This window comes from Uranotaenia lowii, chromosome 2 (assembly GCF_029784155.1).
Source record: "Uranotaenia lowii strain MFRU-FL chromosome 2, ASM2978415v1, whole genome shotgun sequence".
Taxonomy (NCBI): Eukaryota; Metazoa; Arthropoda; class Insecta; order Diptera; family Culicidae; genus Uranotaenia; species Uranotaenia lowii.
The window spans coordinates 222815238-222835443 of NC_073692.1; the positions used below are offsets into that span (position 1 = coordinate 222815238).

A 20206-nucleotide genomic window follows, 5' to 3' on the forward strand; every position below is an offset into this window, starting at 1 on the left:
AATGGTGTTTTTTTACCGTTAGACCCTACCAACCCCCCTCCCACCCCCCTTAAGGAATGATAGCATTCAACGTTGTAAAGTTGTACTATAGATCATGATATTCATGTTTTAAATGTGTTTTTTAATTAACATATAGCAGAAAGAATAAACTAACAATTGCAATGGTTTTATTTGAAGACATTTTGTTATAATATTTCGTTTCCATAACTCAACTTACCTACTATATTTAACTGGAATGTCATCGACATCTTAGGCACTGTGTTGACTTGGCACTCGTAAGCGCCGGAGTCTCGCTGTTGAGCAAATTTGATCTGCATCGTCCAAACGTCGGACCTGTCAGAACGGGCGACCTGCGGGAAATTATATTTGAACAAATTGAAAAGAATGCTGGTTTCCATAGATTTTATGTGCAATTAATATAAATGGCTCAAAATCGACACAAGGATATGAAACCTAACATCTTCTGAAGAAATTGCTTCAAAACAATGAAGCAGAAAATCTAATTTATTATATCACTTCTAACGATATATCTACTATGAGGTTCAAAAGCTACTTGAAAAGAAAAATCGCACAAATGAGAAACATATTAAATTTATCCCATTTCCCATCAATCGATCATCAAGAATATGTTTTCAAACAGCAATTCCATCTATCGTGAGATGATTGAACATAATGTGTTTTGCAGAAGGAAAGTTCATTAAGCAGCCGGTGAATCTTCCTCCAATCTTCGATATTAACCTCTCAAATCGTCGCCGGTGTTTTTGATATTCGAAAAAAGGAAAGGAGCCGAAAAACATAAGAAGTGAAAAATCCACTTCCCATCTATCTTACCTGAAATCGCTCGTCTGAGGTGTATATAACCATTCCCGCCGACAGGATGTGCAGGTCTCGCTTTCTTATCCAGGAAACCTGTTGTATATGGATGAGATGGGGAGAAAAAATCACAAACAATCCGTAAATAATCCAGCTTTTGAATAACGGATCCAGCAGCATAAGGCGGAGGTGTTGAGGAAATCGACGGAAAACATTCACATAAACTTAGACACTGCCTTGGCATGTACACTGAACCCAAAATCACATTTAAAACACTGAAGATTCACATAAAAGTAAGAATATATTGAATTTCATCATTTCATGTGCCTCATATACGCTGTACAAATTTGCTCATGTACATGCAAACGTTACTGAAAAATTCTGCAAAAAATCATGGATGAGTTTTGACCAGAACGAAGCTTTTTAGACCCCAGGGTTTGAGAAATCCAAGAATGACCCCAAATAGACTCAATCTAATGTTTAGTTTGCTTGCTCTTCATTTAGTATTTAATGTGCGAGTCGATAATCACTTACTCACCACTTGAGTTTTACTGAATGCCCACTTAGTTGTCGCTCCCACCTTCTGACGTTTGCTTAAATTTCATTTGTATTTCACGTAAGTTTTAAGTGAACGTTCCAAAATCTTCTTATTCATTAGTTGAATTTTGAGTGATTGGCATTTGAATTCCATCGTCTTTTAAATGTATTGCGCATTGTTTGGATCAGACCATTTCGGATAAGGAAAAAGAACAGTTGTGGTTCCGGGAACAGTTTAAACCAGAGAGGAGTTTTATTTTGCCTTAATTACAACTTTACCCGCTTAATGATGAACCAAATTACAAAAGAATGAACAACTGGCATCATTATAGCGGTGGATAAGTTGTTTGCCTGCTGGTCTACTTTACGGCGTAATCAACATCTCAGGGTGACCAATAGTGATGATATTCATCACGCATGATTTTTTTTTACTTGGGTAGAGGCTGAACTCAACGGAGAATACAAGTAGATTAAAATAGGGATTTATTTGTTTTCAAACAGGGATTTTTTTTCCCAGAGCTAGTTGAGAATGTCATTAGGAATGGATAACGCGTTGAATTTTAATGATTCATTATAAAATACCGTCTAAAATGGAAATAGAAATGAAGAAAGTAACAATTTGCAAGAGGTCGAATCATAAACCAATTTGATGAAAATTGAAATCTTTGTCAGAAGGAAAATGATTGTAATAAATCAACTAATAGTTGAATCTTATTTAACTTTTCAACGTAGTATCGGAAAATTACTAGATCCTAAAAGGTGTTTAAAAATGAGTCAGAAATTTGACTCGCCTCCGGAAGAATTTACTTTAAAATCACCCAAACCTTGAAACAATAAATTAAAGAAACTACATGTTGTGCAAGAGTTGAATTTTATTTTCAATTGTTAATTTTGATTTGCAATTCAATTAACCTTTTGTATTGAAACTCTAAACTTGACATACAAGACTCCTACCTCGTCTTTAGAATGGGGTTTCTATAAGAAGTATAACTAAACAAGAACAGAATTTGAAACGGACCATTTTAACTTCAAAATTATTTCACACAAAATTTACATTTTCCACAAAATTTAACTTTTTCCAAGGGGCAATGAGCTTATAACGTAAATTGGACTAATTTAAGTGCCCTGAATCTAAATATTCAATTTTTCTATCTTTTCAATATACAGTACCGTTCATAATTGTATAGAAATTGGAAGCAAGCGCACTGTCACTTCGACTTTGAACTTCCATAACTTTTTACTCTGATGATAGTTTTTGATCAAATTTTTTGCGTTAGATAAATCAACTATCACACTATTATCACACAAAATTTGAGCTCTCTCGAGTTTGTGTGGCCTGAGAAACAGTAATTTTACGAAAATCGGACTTTTTGGACTTTTCTCATTCAAACTGCAATATCCCTGAAACTACGCAACATTTTTTATTGAAATTTTGCAAATTGATTGTTGAGATATAAAACTAGCATGTCTGAAGTTTTCGAAAAGTTCTATCGATGAGATCAAAAGTTACGCGAGGTGCAATATTTCAGGCATGAACCTTGAAATACGATTTCTATAGAATTTTGGACGATTTATGAGAACAATATCATTTCCTCCACCAATCAGACAAAAAATGTCTGGCAAATGCAATGAAGAAAAGAAAAAATGAAATAAATAATCCATTTGTGTTTTGAAATCAGAATCTCGCGATATTGTTGTGATTTTTCGGTTGAAATAGATTAACTGGTTGTTAAACAGAGAATATGATTTTCCTATGAAAACATTCGTCCAAAATTCTATAGAAATCGCAATTCAAGGTTCATGCCTGAAATATTGCACCTCGCGTAGCTTTTGATCTCATCGATAGAACTTTTCGAAAACTTCAGACATGCTAGCTTTATATTTCAACAATCTCAACAATATACAACAACAATTTCAATATAAAATGTTGCGTAGTTTCAGAAATATTGCAGTTTGAATGAGAAAAGTCCAAACAGTCCGATTTTCGTAAAATTACTGTTTCTAAGGCCACACAAACTCGAGAGAGCTCAAATTTTGTGTGATAATAGTGTGATAGTTGATCTATCTAACGCAAAAAATTTGATCAAAAACTATCATCAGAGTAAAAAGTTATGGAAGTTCAAAGTCGAAGTGACAGTGCGCTTGCTTCCATTTTCTATACAATTATGAACGGTACTGTAGGTTAAAGCTAATTAAGGAAGTTTCACACTTTTTTGACAAAACTTGGAAACAAAGTCATTTCATTTTAAAATCAAAGTTTTAAATCAATAATTAACTTACATCATAACTTTAAGTGATTTTGAGTTTTGCGAAAAAAGTTGTAGAAGTTTTTTGTTTGTGTACTTTTCAATTTTCATGATTTTTTTTTTAAGTTTAAACCAAATTGAATTTAAGATATTTTTAAAACTATAAATGTAATCGTTTTGCAGGTATCAACAAATTTATGAATGAAATGAAGTTTTTTTTGACACTTTCTGCATTAACCCTCATCCGCATTAGAGTGTCATTTTGACACTATTGCAAGTTTGAATGCCTGTAACTTTTTTCAGAAGCTTCAAAAAAGAAAAGTTTCCTCGGGGACCCTAAATGAATTTAAAAGTTCTTTAATATTGCATCTTTACTTTATTTATGGACGCACCCTGGAAGCCTGGACAAAAAACTCCCTTTTCCGACTTAGAGTGTCATTTTGTCACTCCAAAAGTAAAATCTATTTAATCCGTTTGAATTATTTTGAACTTCATACAAAACTGATATCACTAAAAACCTTGTATTGTCAGTAAAATATGTTAAGAACATTATATATAGCTAAAGCTTATAGTTTTCTCGTTATTCAGCATGAAAGAAAAAAAAAATCCGAAAAAACATGCCTCAAGAAAAGTGCTGTAGTTCATATATTACTCGTCCAAAAAATATCTGCCTTATGCATATGAAAGCTGAAGTTAATGTCTACATCATGAAGGCGAGAAATATTTTTTTTAAACTTTTTTTTAATTAAATGGTCACGAAAAGTTAAAAAAAGTGGTCTGAAAACTCTACTTTTCATTAGATTGCTAGTAAAAATTGTTTGAACGGTGATAGAGCTTTTGAAAAAAATGATTACAAATTTTATTTAATTTTGACATTTTGTTGTCTTTGGATTTTTGATGCAACAAAAATTGAATTAACGGGTATTTTTCAAAGTTGACTACTTTGCGCGATTTTTTTACAAACTGAAATTTCATTTGTTTTTGAGGTCCACCATCAGGTTGTACCCGGATTTTTAGTGCTTTTACTTTGTTTGGACCAATAAAAAGTATATTCATTGGAAAGAAAATTTAATCTACATTCTAGTGAGGTGCAACAATTCATGCTGTGAGATTTCACAAAAATATGAAAATTATAAACGTAAAATCATTCCTGAATTTCTAGAACCACAAGCAGCGCGTCCAGCAAAACGTATTTGTTTACTCTCCGAGTAGATACGGTGGGTGGTGATTTGGGCAGAGAGCGAAACCGACGGACGAAATTAGAATTAGAATAAAATTTGTAATGATATTTTTTCAAAAACTCTATCACCGCTGTTAGCGCCAAAATGACATCAGCACGACTCAAGCAACAATCAATCGTATAATTAACAATTAGCATCAACTCCCATTTTCCTGTCGTACGTATCTACAGGGGCAGAACTATCAGGCAGCGATATGTATGTACGTGTGTGGATATTATTTGTAACTACCTAGATTAGGCAAAATAATAAGATTTAGCCGCACGGGGTCGATCGGCTATTGTTAACTGCTGATGGCTAGCGCGTTAGGGATCAGAAGTAATAAAACATCCGTGTCGGTCGGTTGTAACACAAGATACAGTCCACTTATTGTTTGCTATTTGTTGTATCGTTCAGTGTTCCAACTACACTGTATCAAAAAATTGTCCGTACAGCACGTACCTTGAAATCCAAACAATCAAAAAGTGCACTTTTTCAGTCAATAAAAATACTACAATTACATCATTTGCTGCAGAAACTAGTCCTTTTCGTAGACCAGTATTAAAAATGTTTATGAATTAAACCTTAAAAATAATCCAAATCAGTTTGTATAGAAAGTCCAAAAATCGACGTCAAAAAATTGTCCGTACACTAAGGCCTTGGTCAAATTTTAGTCAAGAAAACAGTTGTGTATCAGTCTGTCAAACGCAGAAACGTGAGTTGAATCTCAGCGAACACAATTCCAGTGATCTAAGCGATAAATACGGTAAAATGAACGGTATTTAGCATAAATTAGTAGATTTCAACAATTTGTGGATTAAATTAACAGGAAAATGTCTGCTCCACACAAAAAATACCCGTTGACATCCGGAAACTGATTGTTGACCTGAAGAATGACGGTAAAAGCTTGTCCAAAATTTATTTTTTTACTTGTCTTCGAATTACGCATAGAATAGTAAAACGGCCATGAACGTCGGTTCAGTATGTCCTTCAGAACTTTAAGAAGACTAACACCCTGGAGACTAATAGTAAAAGCTGATGGTTGGTTTGTTCGTAGTTTCGGGTCAGAACCAAACAATCATATTTATATTCCTGTAGACGCGCAATATGACTTATAAATCTATTCATTTTTCTCCGTGAATGAATGTCAAGTTTCCGGTGCCATTTGCGCTGAAAGCATACCACACCATTACTTGACCACCACCGTGCTTAACTGTCGGTCACAAATTTTTCAGATCCAATTGAGTATTTGGATTACGCCATACAATAACATGTCCGTCATACCCAAAAATATTAAATTAGCTTTTGTCAGTGAATATGACGTTCTGCCAGAACTCTTCTGGTTCCAGGACATACTTTTGAGCGTATTCCAGCCGTTTTTTCCTAGTTTTAGCAGATATAAACGGCTTCTTCAGAGCAACACGACCTCGGTATTTTTTCTCATGAAGTATATTCCGTACCGTTTGAGGATTAACCTGTATGTTTTCTAAATTCTTCAGGCTGTCTGCTAGTTTCGGGGCACTGATTTTAAGATTCTGACTGATTTCCCTGACAATGATGCGATAATGACGATCCGTAAGCTTCAGTTTGTGGCCTCTTCCTGAAGTGGTCTCCAGGGAGTTAGTATTCTCAAAGTTCTGAAGGACATACTGAACCGATGATCGTGGCCGTTTTACTATACCTGCAATTTCGGACAAGCTTTTACCGTCATTCTTCAGGTCAGCAATCAGTTTTCGGATGTCAACAGGAGTTATTTGTGAGGAGCAGACATTTTCTTGTTGATTTTTGTGGATTTAATTAACAGGAAAATGTCTGCTTTTCACAAAAAAATACCCGTTGCCATCCGGAAACACGAAAATCTACTGATTCATGCTAGATAAAGTTCATTTTACCGTATTTATCGCTCAGACCACTGGAAAATGTCTTTGCCGAGATTCAACTCACGTTTCTGCGTTTGACAGACTGACATATAACTGTTTACTTGACTAATATTTGACCAAGGCCTCAGTGTACGGACAATTTTTTGACGTCGATTTTGGGACTTTCTATACAAAATGAATTGGATTATTTTTAAGGTTTAATTCATAAACATTTTTAATACTGATCTACAGAAAGGACTAGTTTCTGCAGCGAATGATGTAATTGTAGTATTTTTATTGACTGAAAAAGTGCACTGTTTGATTGTTTGAATTTCAAGGTACGTGCTGTACGGACAATTTTTTGATACAGTGTAAGTGTCGTAAATACATAATTCTCGTGTGAACATATCACTTGTTTTAAGTGCTACCAATCCAAGTTCGAACTCCCAAACGTCTGGGAATTCCGAACCAGTGCACAGACCGGGATTGGCCCCAACAACCGCTCAAACAATTTTTACTAGCAATCTAATGAAAAGTAGGGTTTTCAGACCACTTTTTTGATCTTTTTGTGACCATTTCATTAGAAAAAAAAATTAAAAAAAATATGTCTTGCCTCCATGATGTAGACAATAACTTCAGCTTTCATATGCATAAGGCAGATATTTTTTGGACGAGTAATATATGAACTACAACACTTTTCTTGAGGCATGTTTTTTCGGATTTTTTTTTCTTTCATGCAGAATATCAAGAAAACTATAAGCTATAGCTATATATAGCTATTCACAACTCCTATCTCTACCTCCCCGTGGTACCGGCTGGGGTGCGAGTAACCTAAGCGGAGCTCGGGTACCCAACCCCGGTGGATGCTTTGGTCGCATGCAGACTGAGAAGGTGGCCGCACGCGTCTGTTCCCCAGGTCAGGGGCGGCGTGCAACAACAACCGAGCGTCTGTTCTCCAGGTCAGGGGCGGCTCAAACAGCGTCTGTCTTGCAGCAAGCGGCTGAATTTATGAAATGCGGCTCCCGCCAGCTAAGTCCAAGATGGCAGCCCCATCGCGGGATAGGGACTTTAGGCTAACAACCTACTGCTCCTGATATGCGCCAACTGACGTTGCCGATTTGCAGGAGAAAGAACAGTTTTACAGTCAATTGAACAGCGTGGTTGAGAGAATTCCGAAGGGTGACATTCAAATCCACTTAGGCGACTTCAACGCAAAGATTGGCTCCGATAATCAGGACTTTTAGCGCATCATGGGGCGCCATGGCCTAGGACAGATGAGCGAAAACGGAGAGCTGTTTGTAGAATTTTGTGGCAACAACAACATGGTGATCGGTGGATCGCTCTTCCCCCATCGACCAGCACATAAGGTCACTTGGGTATCCCGAGATGGCCGAACAGAAAATCAAATTGACCACATCTGCATCAGCCGAAAATGGAGAAGGAGCCTTCTTGATGTCTGCAACAAACGAAGCGCAGACATTGCATCTGACCATCACCTCGTCCTTGGCGAGATACGACTGAGAGTTGGGTGTCGAAACGACGTCCGCCGGTTTGAGAATCCAGAGGTGCAAAGGGCATACGTTGAACAGCTAGAATCCCGAGCCTCGGAGCTGCCGACAGACGGAACAGTCGAAGAACAGTGGTGTGGAATCAAGAATGCCTTTATCACGACGAGCCATGGTACTCTCGGTAAAGTTTGTGGAAGACGAAGTGAATGGATGTCAGATGAAACCTGGAGGATGATCGATGATCGGAGAAAGGCGAAAGTCGGAATTGAGCAGGCATGTACCGGGTCAGCCAAAGCAGTCGCTCGCTTACGATATGCGGAGCTGGAAAAGGCAGTTAAACGAGCTTGTAGACGAGACAAGAGAGCCTGGACAAACTCCCTAGCCGAAGAGGGAGAAAGAGCCGCTGCCATTGGAGATATCCGATTATTATATGATATTTCTCGCCGCCTTAGTGGTGCAAGGACTAATGCAAGAATGCCGCTGAAAAACCGAGCAGGTCAGCTGCTGACAGATCGAACAGATCAGCTCAAGCATTGGACTGAGCATTTTGATCAACTTTTCCAAATTACAAATAGCAATGGCCAACAGAACCCGCAGCTCGAGGCGCCCACAGTAAGTCACATTAATGGCGTCAACTCGGAAGCGCCCTCGCTGGCTGAAATAGAAGCGGCAATCAAAAACATGAAATCCAACAAAGCACCTGGAATCGATTGCATTCCTGCTGAAATGCTCAAAGCCGACCCTGCCTTGTCAGCACAAAAGTTGCACTGTCTTTTTGCAGACATTTGGGATACTGCAACATTCCCGGCCGACTGGATGCAGGGTATCCTTGTAAAGGTCCCGAAGAAAGGAGACCTGACAGAGTGCGGTAACTGGCGTGGCATAACTTTGATCTGTACAACCCTTAAAGTACTCTGCAAAGTGATCCTGAACAGGATCCAGGAGAAAATCGACGCTACACTCCGACGGCAACAAGCTGGATTCCGATCCGGACGATCATGTGTGGACCACATCACAACGCTACGAATAATACTGGAACAAATCAACGAATTCCAGGACTCTCTTCTGCTGGTGTTCGTTGATTTCGAAAAAGCATTTGACCGACTGAACCACGAAAACATCTGGGCTGCTCTTAGACGACGAGGGGTCCCAGAGAATCTAGTCCATCTCATCGAAGCACAGTACGAGGCATTTTCGTGCAAGGTCTTGCACGACGGTGTCTTGTCCGAACCAATCCCGGTAACTGCTGGAGTGAGACAAGGATGTTTTTTGTCACCGCTGCTCATCGTAATGGATGAGATCTTGACTGGATCGATTGACTGTAGACCAAACCGAGGATTGCCGTGGAATCCTTCAACCATGGAGCAACTGAACGACCTTGACCTGGCAGACGATATTGTTTTGCTCGCCCAAACACAACAAGACATGCAGAGCAAACTCGACGACCTCACCGAAAGCTCCAAGGCAGCAGGTCTCAAAATCAGTGTCGGAAAGACCAAGTCGATGGAAATCAATACAGAAAATCGTGCCAATTTCGTGGTAGCTGGACAACAGGTTGAAACAGTGGAGTGCTTCCAGTATCTTGGTAGCCAGATTACGCCTGATAGTGGTACCAAGAAGGACATCGAAACCCGGATCAGAAAAGCCCGATTTGCGTTTGTGAGTCTCCGAAACATCTGGCGGTCACGCCAGATCTCTCTACGAACTAAGATCCGAATCTTCAACTCAAACGTCAAATCCGTATTGCTGTACGGGTGTGAAACTTGGTGCACATATGCGGTGACGACGCAAAAACTGCAAGTTTTTGTGAATCGCTGCCTGCGGAACATCATCCGCGCTTGGTGGCCTGGCAACTGGATCTCAAACGTTGAACTTCATCGCTGATGTCATCAAATGGCGCTAGAAATCGAGATACGGGAACGTAAGTGGAGATGGATTGGGCACACGCTGCAAAGAGATGAAAACGAGATTTGCAGAAAGGCGCTTGACTGGAATCCAGATGGGCATCGAAGAAGAGGCAGGCCCAAAAGCTCGTGGCGGCGAAGTCAAGCCGCTGAAATCCGCACAGTTGACGAAAACCTTGGCTGGCAGCAAGTGAAGACGCTGGCTCCGGATCGCCAGCAGTGGAGATCTTTTATCTCAGCCCTATGCGCCGGTCAATCGGCGCTGGACCCTTAAGTTAGGTAGGATAGTTATATATAATGTTCTAAACATAATTTACTGACAATACAAGGTTTTTAGTGATATAAGTTTCATTGTAATCGGTTAGATAAAAAAATAGTTATGACAACAAATTGACACTCCTAGTGCTGATTAGGGTAATGAAATCTAATGCGGATGAGGTTTAATGTCAAAAATACTTGATAGAAAATCTTTCAAATTTTTTAAAATTGTTGAATTTAACTTTTTTCTATAAATAAGTTTTTATTACGGTAAGACGTATGTATTAAAAAAAATCATTCTTTAAAGTTAAGAAACTTATCGTTTTCCACTTCATCTATCTATGAAGAGAGACAGAACTGTGCGAACACTCAAAACTCTTCACTGGATCATCCGATTTGCATGCGATTTTTTTTGTTGTGTTCGTCTTTACGCGAAGAATAGCACAACGGAGAGATTATTTCGAAAAGGTTTTAGTGGAATTTGAAAATTAATTTTAAGTTTTTGTTCGTACCAAATAAAAGTCATGGCATCCAATTTCCATTTTTTTTTTCATTCGAATCACCCAGAGTAGGAAGGCGCCCAAAGCAATCAAGGCTTACTAATGTTCATCCATCTATCTGTAGAAAGTTTTGGCGCCCATTTTCATTGCCAGTGTACTTTCCACGTGGCATAAGTAAAATGAATACTTGGATATGATTGTCTCTATGGGGTGCTGCAACTAGCCGGTAAGAAGCATATTTACGAAATTTGTTTTTTGTTGCATCAGAATCAAGGCAATTCTAATATTTTCTTAGATGACTGTTCAGTTCATGCACCGTTAACTTTTTTTGAATGTCATATTCTTTTAGCAACTCAAGCAAGATTGATGTAAAATTTTTGATACACTCAAAACATTACCATTACCAAATCATTTTTGATGAGTTTTGATAACACCAATAGAAATTCATATAACTGTAAAAAAAAACTACCTTTATTTTTTGGTTGATTTTTAGAAGATGTTAGGAATTTATCCAGTCAGTTTGAGAATTGAATGTTATCAATTTTGTGATTCCAATTAAATTGCATCACTATCATAAGAACGGATTGGAGGATCAGAAAACATTGAAAAATGCACACTATCTGATATGCTCAGTGGTTAAAAGTAACTTTTCCAAAGTTTAGCTATATAGGACTTTGACTTGATATTAGATCCAACTCTCAGTATCAAAAGTCAGAAAAATGGATCGTTAACAAAAATATCATCAAACTTGAAAGAATATAAAAATTTAACATTTAAGTAAAATGCATGCCACCTAAAATTTCGAAACATTTATGTATAAAGAAAAATCTGAACCAAAACAAAAAAACACAAAAAAATGTCGTACCAGATATCAGATTAAAAAAAACAATCTATCAAGCACGAGAGAGTTTAAGAATAAAAACACTTGAACTCGATCAACGAAAATAAAATCAAAATCAAAGAAAATCAGCTTTTTAATTTACGTTCAAATATATCTGAAAATCCAGATTCATAAAGCCAAATTCAGAACATTGATATAAATTAACAATAAAACTAAGAATTAAATTTAACTGTTTGGATTACAGTTTCTTATCTTACGATCATAAACTAAAATCTTAAATAATTTCTGATTGTTTTGAATTTTTATTCCAAATACTCAAAAAAGATGTGCCTTCATTCAAGGTTTCAAATGCTAAGAGAAAAGTAATCCAAAAACATGACAGTTTAAATTCTTTTTTTTTAATTTCCTAATTTTTAGTGCAATGTGCCAATCCCTAACTGAAAATTGAAAATAAGATAATGATGACACAAATTTTAAAGTCATTTTCAACCATTGATTAGAAAAGTGTTGCTGTAAAATGAGATGAATAGTGACTTTTCCTGAATTATTTAATATTTGTCAAACTCATCTATGTCAATTCACAATATGATTCAATTCGTGTATTTAGTACCAAGTCCGAAAAAAACAACATTTGAAATATTGAAAAAAAAAATTAAAAATTGAGTTTATTTTCATAATTCTTTTAATGTTCTGGTTTTGTCCAATTCATTTTTTGTAATTTTTCTATTCTGACGATCATGCTTAAAGAAAACTTCAATGTATTTAAATACAGAGGTAAACACAAATCGAAAAAAAACTCAGTTTACGACGACTCCAGCAAAAAAGATCAATTTTCTGTTCAAATCAATCTTCAGCATCTTTAAAATACTTGATCAGATAGGAGTTTTTGAATAGGAAATATGGATAAAATAAATTGTAAACTTGATAGATTAAGCGTTCTTAAGTTACCGGAAGAAATTAAGTTCGCTAACCAAAAGTGAGCGTAACTTATTCCGGATTTTTTTCTGACACAAGGGTATCCACTTGCTTTTATCCACTCAAAAGGAAGGCTGACTAAGGAACAGTGCTAAAATATAAAAAAAATCTCAAAAATACAGGCTCAACAAAGTTTGCCAGGTCAGCTGGTTTTGTTATAATACTGCAACATGCAATTCAGTAAACTCGTTTAAAAAGTTTACTTAATTTTATACCTAGTACAGTTTTTTTTTAAATTTTGAAATAAATTTAAACGAATTAAACATTCAAGCAGTCAAGCTTTTTAAATTTATAGAAATATTTTAGAAAAGTTTGTGTATGTTTTTCTTTTCTGGAATTTTTGTTCTAAAAACATAAATCTTTAAATTTTTCAAATCAACAATTCACATTTTAAATCGTATTTTTTTTCAAATTCAAAACACTACAGCGGAATTTTCAATCAACCCCTCAGTTGAAAATGAAGATAAGAAATGTTAATTTGGATGAAAAATAAATGATAATTATTATTTTTTTCCAAGCAATTTATCATGGTAAATTGTTGGTATTTGTATCTGAATTTTCGTTTCGATAAGATGCAAAGTAACACAATTATTGCAAAAAACATTGAAAGTTTGTATGAACGACCTTTTTTTATGACATCTGATTCAAAATTTGATTCTTGGAATCGATTGTCCGTTTTGTAAAATGTTCATGAGTTCCCACGCATAATAAAATAATGATTGCAAAAATATGAAACAGTTCATATAGACCAGTGGTTTTCAAAGTGGTCCCTACCGCCCCCTTGGGGGCGTTGATAGCTTTCAGGGGGGCGGTGAGCTCAATTTTGAAATTTGGAGGGCGTTAAAATGGCTCAGGGGGGCGTTGAGGTCGTACTTCACATTTTCGCAAATCACGACACAACGTAGATTAGAAATATAAACGAGTAAGTTCGATGCAAAAGAATAACATTACGTTACAGAACTAAACATTAGGTTCAAGATTAAAATATCTATAATTGCATAAAGCTGCAAGTAAATTGTTGCTCTAATTTTTTTTTTAAATTGTCCCAGATTTTGTATACGCTGTATATATTGATCTTGTTTTGTAATTTTTTTTTATACTTAAAAAGATAAATTTTATATGGTAATTCTTGATAATCTTTAAAAAATTTTGTCTCAAAAAATCTGAAAAAAAAACTTTGAAAGAATCTGTGATTAAGTAATAGATTTTTTGGAAAGAAAATATGAAGGATTGTTTTTACTGCATAATTTTGAACAGTACTCAAATTCAGATATCGAGAAAAATACTATTTTGTTCGTTATTTTACCGGCTTGATAATAAGTTTGTATTCAATTATGCTAATTAATGGTGAATATAGGATTTTGTTTACCAAAATTCAAGATATATGATTTTATAACAAAACAAACTAATCAATCAGTTCAAGTTAATGTCCAGAAAACTTTACATAGAATTAAGTTATTACTGGAGGTTATGCAATATGAATGAGGCACTTAGAGTCAAAAAGGTATAAATGCATAAATGTTGATTTCGAGAAAACAAGTTGATATGTTTGGTCATTTTTCAAAAATTTGCCTTTATCTTTCGAACAAAATAGTATGCAAATAAAATTCTAAAAATCTGAAAAATAACGAAATATAGTTTGAAACATGAATAATCGTTAGACATTATCTAATCAAAATCGAACCATATACACTTATAATACCCCCTACCCATTTGGCTCTGAGAACTTCATATAAATTTGAATGAATTTTGAGTTTAGTCTTACAAGAACACAAAGCCAAAAGCTAATGGTTTTTAACGATCCAGATAATCATTTTCTTTAATTTTTGAAAATTTGCCCAGGGGGGGGGGGGGGGGGGGCGTTGAGCTCGAAAATTTTGCAAAAGGGGGCGGTGAGTGAAAAAAGTTTGAAAACCACTGATATAGACGAACCCTTTCTCCGTCGTCTAATACTAAGTTTAATATAAGCTGTCGATTTCTAGTCCTGTAAAACTTTCTTGTTTGTATTTTCGATGCATTATAACTAAATTATTTCCAAAACAGTGAATTATTAATATGGGTGACCTTTTGTACTGACCGGCCCCTTGCCCAAAATTTTACACATGAAATCACTTGCTCGTGCTGTAGAACTCTCATGTTGCACATTTTTTAATGTCAGTCTGATTTATAATCACGACAATAGAGCGAAGACAGTAAACGATTAATATGGAAGACCTCTTTCACCGACCTCCGGTTTAAAATTTGATAGGGGAGTTGAGGGCATAATGGCCACCTTTAAGCAAAACGTTTGTTTATTCAGACACTCAAATAGTCCATTGCCTAATTGAATGAAACTTGAAAAAGTAGATGAAAACATAAATGCATTTTAAAATTTTTTGCCGAAAGCTGAAAATTAGTCATTATAGAGGCATAATGAGAAACTCCCCGAGGCAGTATGAGCACCATTAATGAAGGCAAGATGAGCGTTTTCTGCCGGGAAATCTAGCAGCGAATTCGACTTGATGAAGTCACCTGAATAATAGAGCTACAGCTTCACTTATATCGTCTGACGATTTGGCCTATTAGTTAGATGTCGGAGAGGTAATTAGTAGGCTCGGGTTCGATTCCTGGTCGAGGTGATTTTTTTTCATTTATCATTCATGATCATGATTGCACTAAACAGTGAGGCGTTAATTCATCAAACAATGCAATAACATAATATTCGAGGTCTGTTTGTAAATTTCAAAGAATTAACACATGCTCATACATTATGTTTCTGGTGTTTTGTTTGACGGATGATGCTTTGATGCTATTAGCCGTATAATGTAACATTAAAAAAAATCAATCATGAATGGTATGTGTAAAAAAAATTTCCTCGAACAGGAATCGAACTCGAGTCTACTGATTACCTTTCCGACATCTTACCAATAGGCCAAATCGACAGACGAAACGAGTAAAGCTGTAGCTCTATTATTCAGTTGACTTCATCGAGTTGAATTCGCTGCTAGATTAAAGGGCAGAAAACGCTCATCTTGCCTTCATTAATAGTGCTCTGTTCGCCTCCAGTGAACAAATTAAAGAAAAAACGCGTTTTAAAATTGATTAAAGTGAAAAATCCAAAATTTTATGATGTTGAAAATTGAGAAACAATGTGTAGATCTTGTTGCAGTGCGTACATTTCAGATCAAGATCATTTAAAAGTCATAAAAGCTTATTTCCTGGTGCTCAAAAATTATAATATTTTCGTCACTTGAGATCCTAGCTGGTTATTATTTATTATTGACCCCTTTGGCCGATCCCTGACCCGAAACTTGACTCCTGAAATCAATTACCCGTCCCTAAAAACTCCCATGTGCAAATTTCCATCTCGATCCAATGTATTTTAGCGCTTATGTCGTAAAATAGAGAATAGTTAATATGGACGACCCCTTTGTCCCAACTCTGACCCTGAATCTAATACCTGGAGTATCGGAGTCGGTTCCTTCAAACACTTGTGTGCAAATTTTCATCACAATCCGAAGAAAATTAACGTCAAAATTACGAAAACAACATTTGTCTTGTATGGACGAGAATATAACAATATCTGAATAGTCTTAACTGATTGCTGGTCTGACAAAAATAAAATTTTCTTCTGCTATTCACGGGCAGTATACTCTAGCTTTAGAATGTTACGAAATCCAAAATGATGAGATAAAGTCTCCAACGTCATTAAAGTGCTTAACTTCTTTGCAATTTCTTTTGGCAAATTTAAAAAAACCCGTTTGTTCTTTACATTAAAACTCATTACAAAATTCAAGAGACGCCATATGAAAATTTCTAGCATCACTGCAGATCATGAGTTTTCAATATTCCAGACATTAACTTTTTCAGCAACTGTATTGAAGACCGCAATACGTTTCATCTAATAGTTTGATAGATATAAGAGATTTACTTTAACGTTTTTCAACATATTTTGCTTCAAAATTTCTACACTCTACCGAACGGCACCAAAATATAAAACAAACCTTCTCTAACTTTTCCGCAAAAGCCAAAATTACTTGTGGTCTTTAAGAATTTTGATTCTTGATTGGAAATTGTGAATTTTAAATACTTAGTAATATGCTCTAGTGTGGTCTATACTCACTCTTCAAATTAACGAGTTCTCAAAAAGAAGGTTTTGCTAAAAATTCCGCGAACCTAGTGTTAAGCAAGCTGTTATATTTAAATTCAATTCACCAGAGTTAATCAATTCATAAAATTCAATAATCTTTCAACCGAGTAGTAGCTAACTAACAGAGCTGAATTAAACATCAATATTACCAAATCTTCCGATCAACCCAATTTCGCGAGTCTTTTTCTAATTGACGGATTGGTCAAATTGCGTGAAGACCTAGTGAATAGACATGTTGGAAATTAACCAAGAAAATCTCCTATCTGATTGAATACGTGACTCAATTCGTCTGGATTATAAGTCTTGATTAAGATAGGTTTATTGTCTCTTTAGATTTATTTTCCCAGAAATTTTATCTTGCAGGAATAAAGCGATAAATACAGGTTTGTTTGCCAAGATATGTAATTATGCTTCTTCTAGTTTATTCTAACTTTTATGTTTTTCTTCTATGTTCTTCTAATCTGATATTCAAAAAACATGTTTAACACTTGACGGAGTTTATCTTACGTAAATTCAAATAAAGTTGATTAATCGCATTGTCCATGCGTTAACAATAAATTGAATTTCGTTGACACCTTACCCAAGTAGGTAATCCTGTGCGAAATGTAGCACAAATCCCCAATCGAGCGTTCTATCAAAATGAGGTCATCAATTCCCACCGTTTGAAGTGTGCTATATTTTTTCATCTGCTCCTCCTTACAACTTTAACTTTTTTCAACGCTTGGCTGTTCTGTTGTAGAAGAAAAAAAACACCTCTAACCCAGCTCACAATTTCCATTTGCCCGTCACAACAATAATCCCCATAAATCCCAACCGATTCCCGAAAGATTTCCATTTAACCGGGTAAGAAACGCAAAATCATCACCTTCCTTGTACTTAACTACTTTTGCGGTGGGTTGCGGAACAAGATTGGAGGAAGGTAGGCAGCCAACAATGCAGCAGAAAAAAAACGGCTACCAGAAGCGTAAATCTTGGCTCCCTGGGTCTGGGAAATATAAATGGCCAAAATATTTTCTCCCTGGCACGTGCTCTGTTGTTGGGGTTCATGAAGAAAAAACCGTATGATTAATGTGTGTTCTTGGTTGGCTGGGGCAGATTTTCTACTGGATTTCCACCCAGGCAGCTGCTTGCTGTTTAAAGTTGACTTTGGGCCCGGAAGGAATGCTAATCTAATGTACTGGAGAGAACCTTTAAAAAGCTTAGTGATTAAAATTTTAGATTCGGCTCTTGAGTAGAAATACCTATTCAAAACAATGGAAGATTAACGACCAAACTGATTCCATGCTGAAAAACATCTTCAATGGATATCTCTACTCTATGATGAAGTGGCAGTAAGACGTTCCAACTTTCAATTGCAAGTTCGGTTGGTTAAAAAACGATGAAGTAACTTTTCCAAGATAAAACATTCTTAACACATGTTTACTCAAGGATTTATCCGCATTGCTGCCTACCAGTCTACCGTATTTTTTTCTCAACTCTACATGAAAACTCAATGGAACTTGGTTAAGTAAGGTTTCGTGGGTATGTGTGAGTTTGTGTGAAAAAAAATCCACAAACACAAACAAAGAAAAAACGCTTACACACAACCTACACGCACCTTGAGTCATAAATATGAATCGCTGCTCGAAACGATCTTGTCGGTACGATTTGGTTGAGGCATGGTTTTATCTTCCTTTCAGGAGCCGCAAATATGATTAATGGAGGAGGATGTTTTTTAATGAGGTACTTATTCTGGGGCTGGAGGGTTAAACTTTTCGTCTGGTTGGTTTCGTTTCCTTGTGGCCGTGTGGAAAGGCAGTGGGAGTGGAATTTACGATTCGGGGGAAGTTTCATTCAATTTAGGCTGATTCGTTTTCTTGGAAATGCTCGACACAAAACAGAGAGAGAGCTTCAAGTTTCAGAGCTGTTTGCTTAGCGCTTTCGAAACGCAACAGGCCGTACCATTCAAATTAGGGCTGTAAACGGTTAATCAACTCCAGGGGCTTTTAATTTGGATAACCAAATATTTTTGCGCAAAGTAACATTTAAATTATAAGCGCTGTTTTTCCTTAAGAGAATTGTTCAATAATCAAATAATTACTTGAAACATAACTTAAATTGTTCATCAGGGAAAATAGAATTTTGATTAATGTGAATCATCATCCTATTCAAAATAACTCTCTCAAATAGTTTACTTAAAGAAGGAAGCAAACTAATTGATCGATAACTTGAAGACTCTGAAGCTTTTTTCCAGGTTTAAAAATTGGAGCTACTTTGGCCTTTTTCCGTTTATTGTTAAAGTGCTTTCATGCAACTTTTTATTAAGAATATAGAAAATCCCATCTTCCCCCGGAGCTTTCATATTTTTAAATTTGAAGTTCACGTCACATCAAAAGGCATGTGACGCTCTCTTACTTAAGTTTACCGCTCAGCTTCGCCACACGTTTCAAATATGGGAGTTCTCCCTCCTTTTTTTTACAAGATGGAAATTTGACTTCAAACCATAACAGTGGGTTCGTCCCACTAAAACCACCTTGGGCTTCGTGTGCCAGATGTGCCCCTTGGTTTCACCCTACGATACTACATCAAGGGGTAGGCTGTGCTCATGCACTTATACATCTCACCCTTTTCCTCTTTCTCAATTTTTCCTCAATTTCTCCTTGATTTTCGTTCTGCTTTATCCTTTTTCTCCTTCTCCTTTTCCTCTATCGCCAACTTCAGACTGGTACGGAAGACCCCGAAACGTGTGCCGGTTAGGTAACGCTTTCATAATAACTCACGCCCGTCACAGCAACCACTTCCGCAGGATTTCTAACCACCAAGGCATGGCCGATTGAGAAACTACCAAGCTAGAATCCTGACACGACCACCCCGAATGGTATCTCCGCTTCCTTTTGCTGCAGGAAAGATCGTAGCTGAGTACGTGAGACCTTTTAAGTCCCACCACACGTTTGAGTCCAGATTAGGGTTATACCGCGCCCTAAGATCGCGTTGCTTTTGAATTGAAGTGTCATACGAGGCCCAAGACCTTCCATTAGCTTGTCAAATTTGGTTGACTATCTCGCTCTCTCCGTTCATCATCTTTCCTGATTCTTATCAGATCGCGCATGATTTGCGAGATTTCGTCGACTATAGCACGCCACGACTGTTCGTTGCGACACATTTCATTCACAATATTTTCAGCGTTCAAATTTTGAAGTTGTTGACTTGAAATGAACCTGGGGCAGACAAAGATAGCATGTTCTGCCGATTCCTCCGTCTCTACGCATTCCGGGCAATAGGGCGAGCTGATAAGCTTAAACCGATGAAGGTATTGCTTTGTGTTTTAACACCCATGACCCGAAAGGAACTGCGTCAGGTAGAAGATGACCTCTCCATACTTCCGAACTACCCAGTCTGAAAGTCTCGGGATTAGCCTATGCGTCCATCTGCCACTTGAG

The 20206-nt window shown here is 36.5% G+C and overlaps 1 protein-coding gene across 1 annotated transcript in view; it reads right to left on the minus strand.

Moving 5' to 3' along the window:
• The window catches only part of LOC129744720 (zwei Ig domain protein zig-8-like), a 237683-nt gene that overhangs the window by 36669 nt on the left and 180808 nt on the right, over nt 1-20206 (minus strand). Inside the window, exons 4-5 of the mRNA XM_055737402.1 lie at nt 832-909; nt 218-350 (exon numbers count right to left, since the gene is read on the minus strand). Of these exons, the coding sequence (XP_055593377.1) occupies nt 218-350; nt 832-909 (211 nt within the window). The remainder of the gene's footprint in view (nt 1-217; nt 351-831; nt 910-20206) is intronic.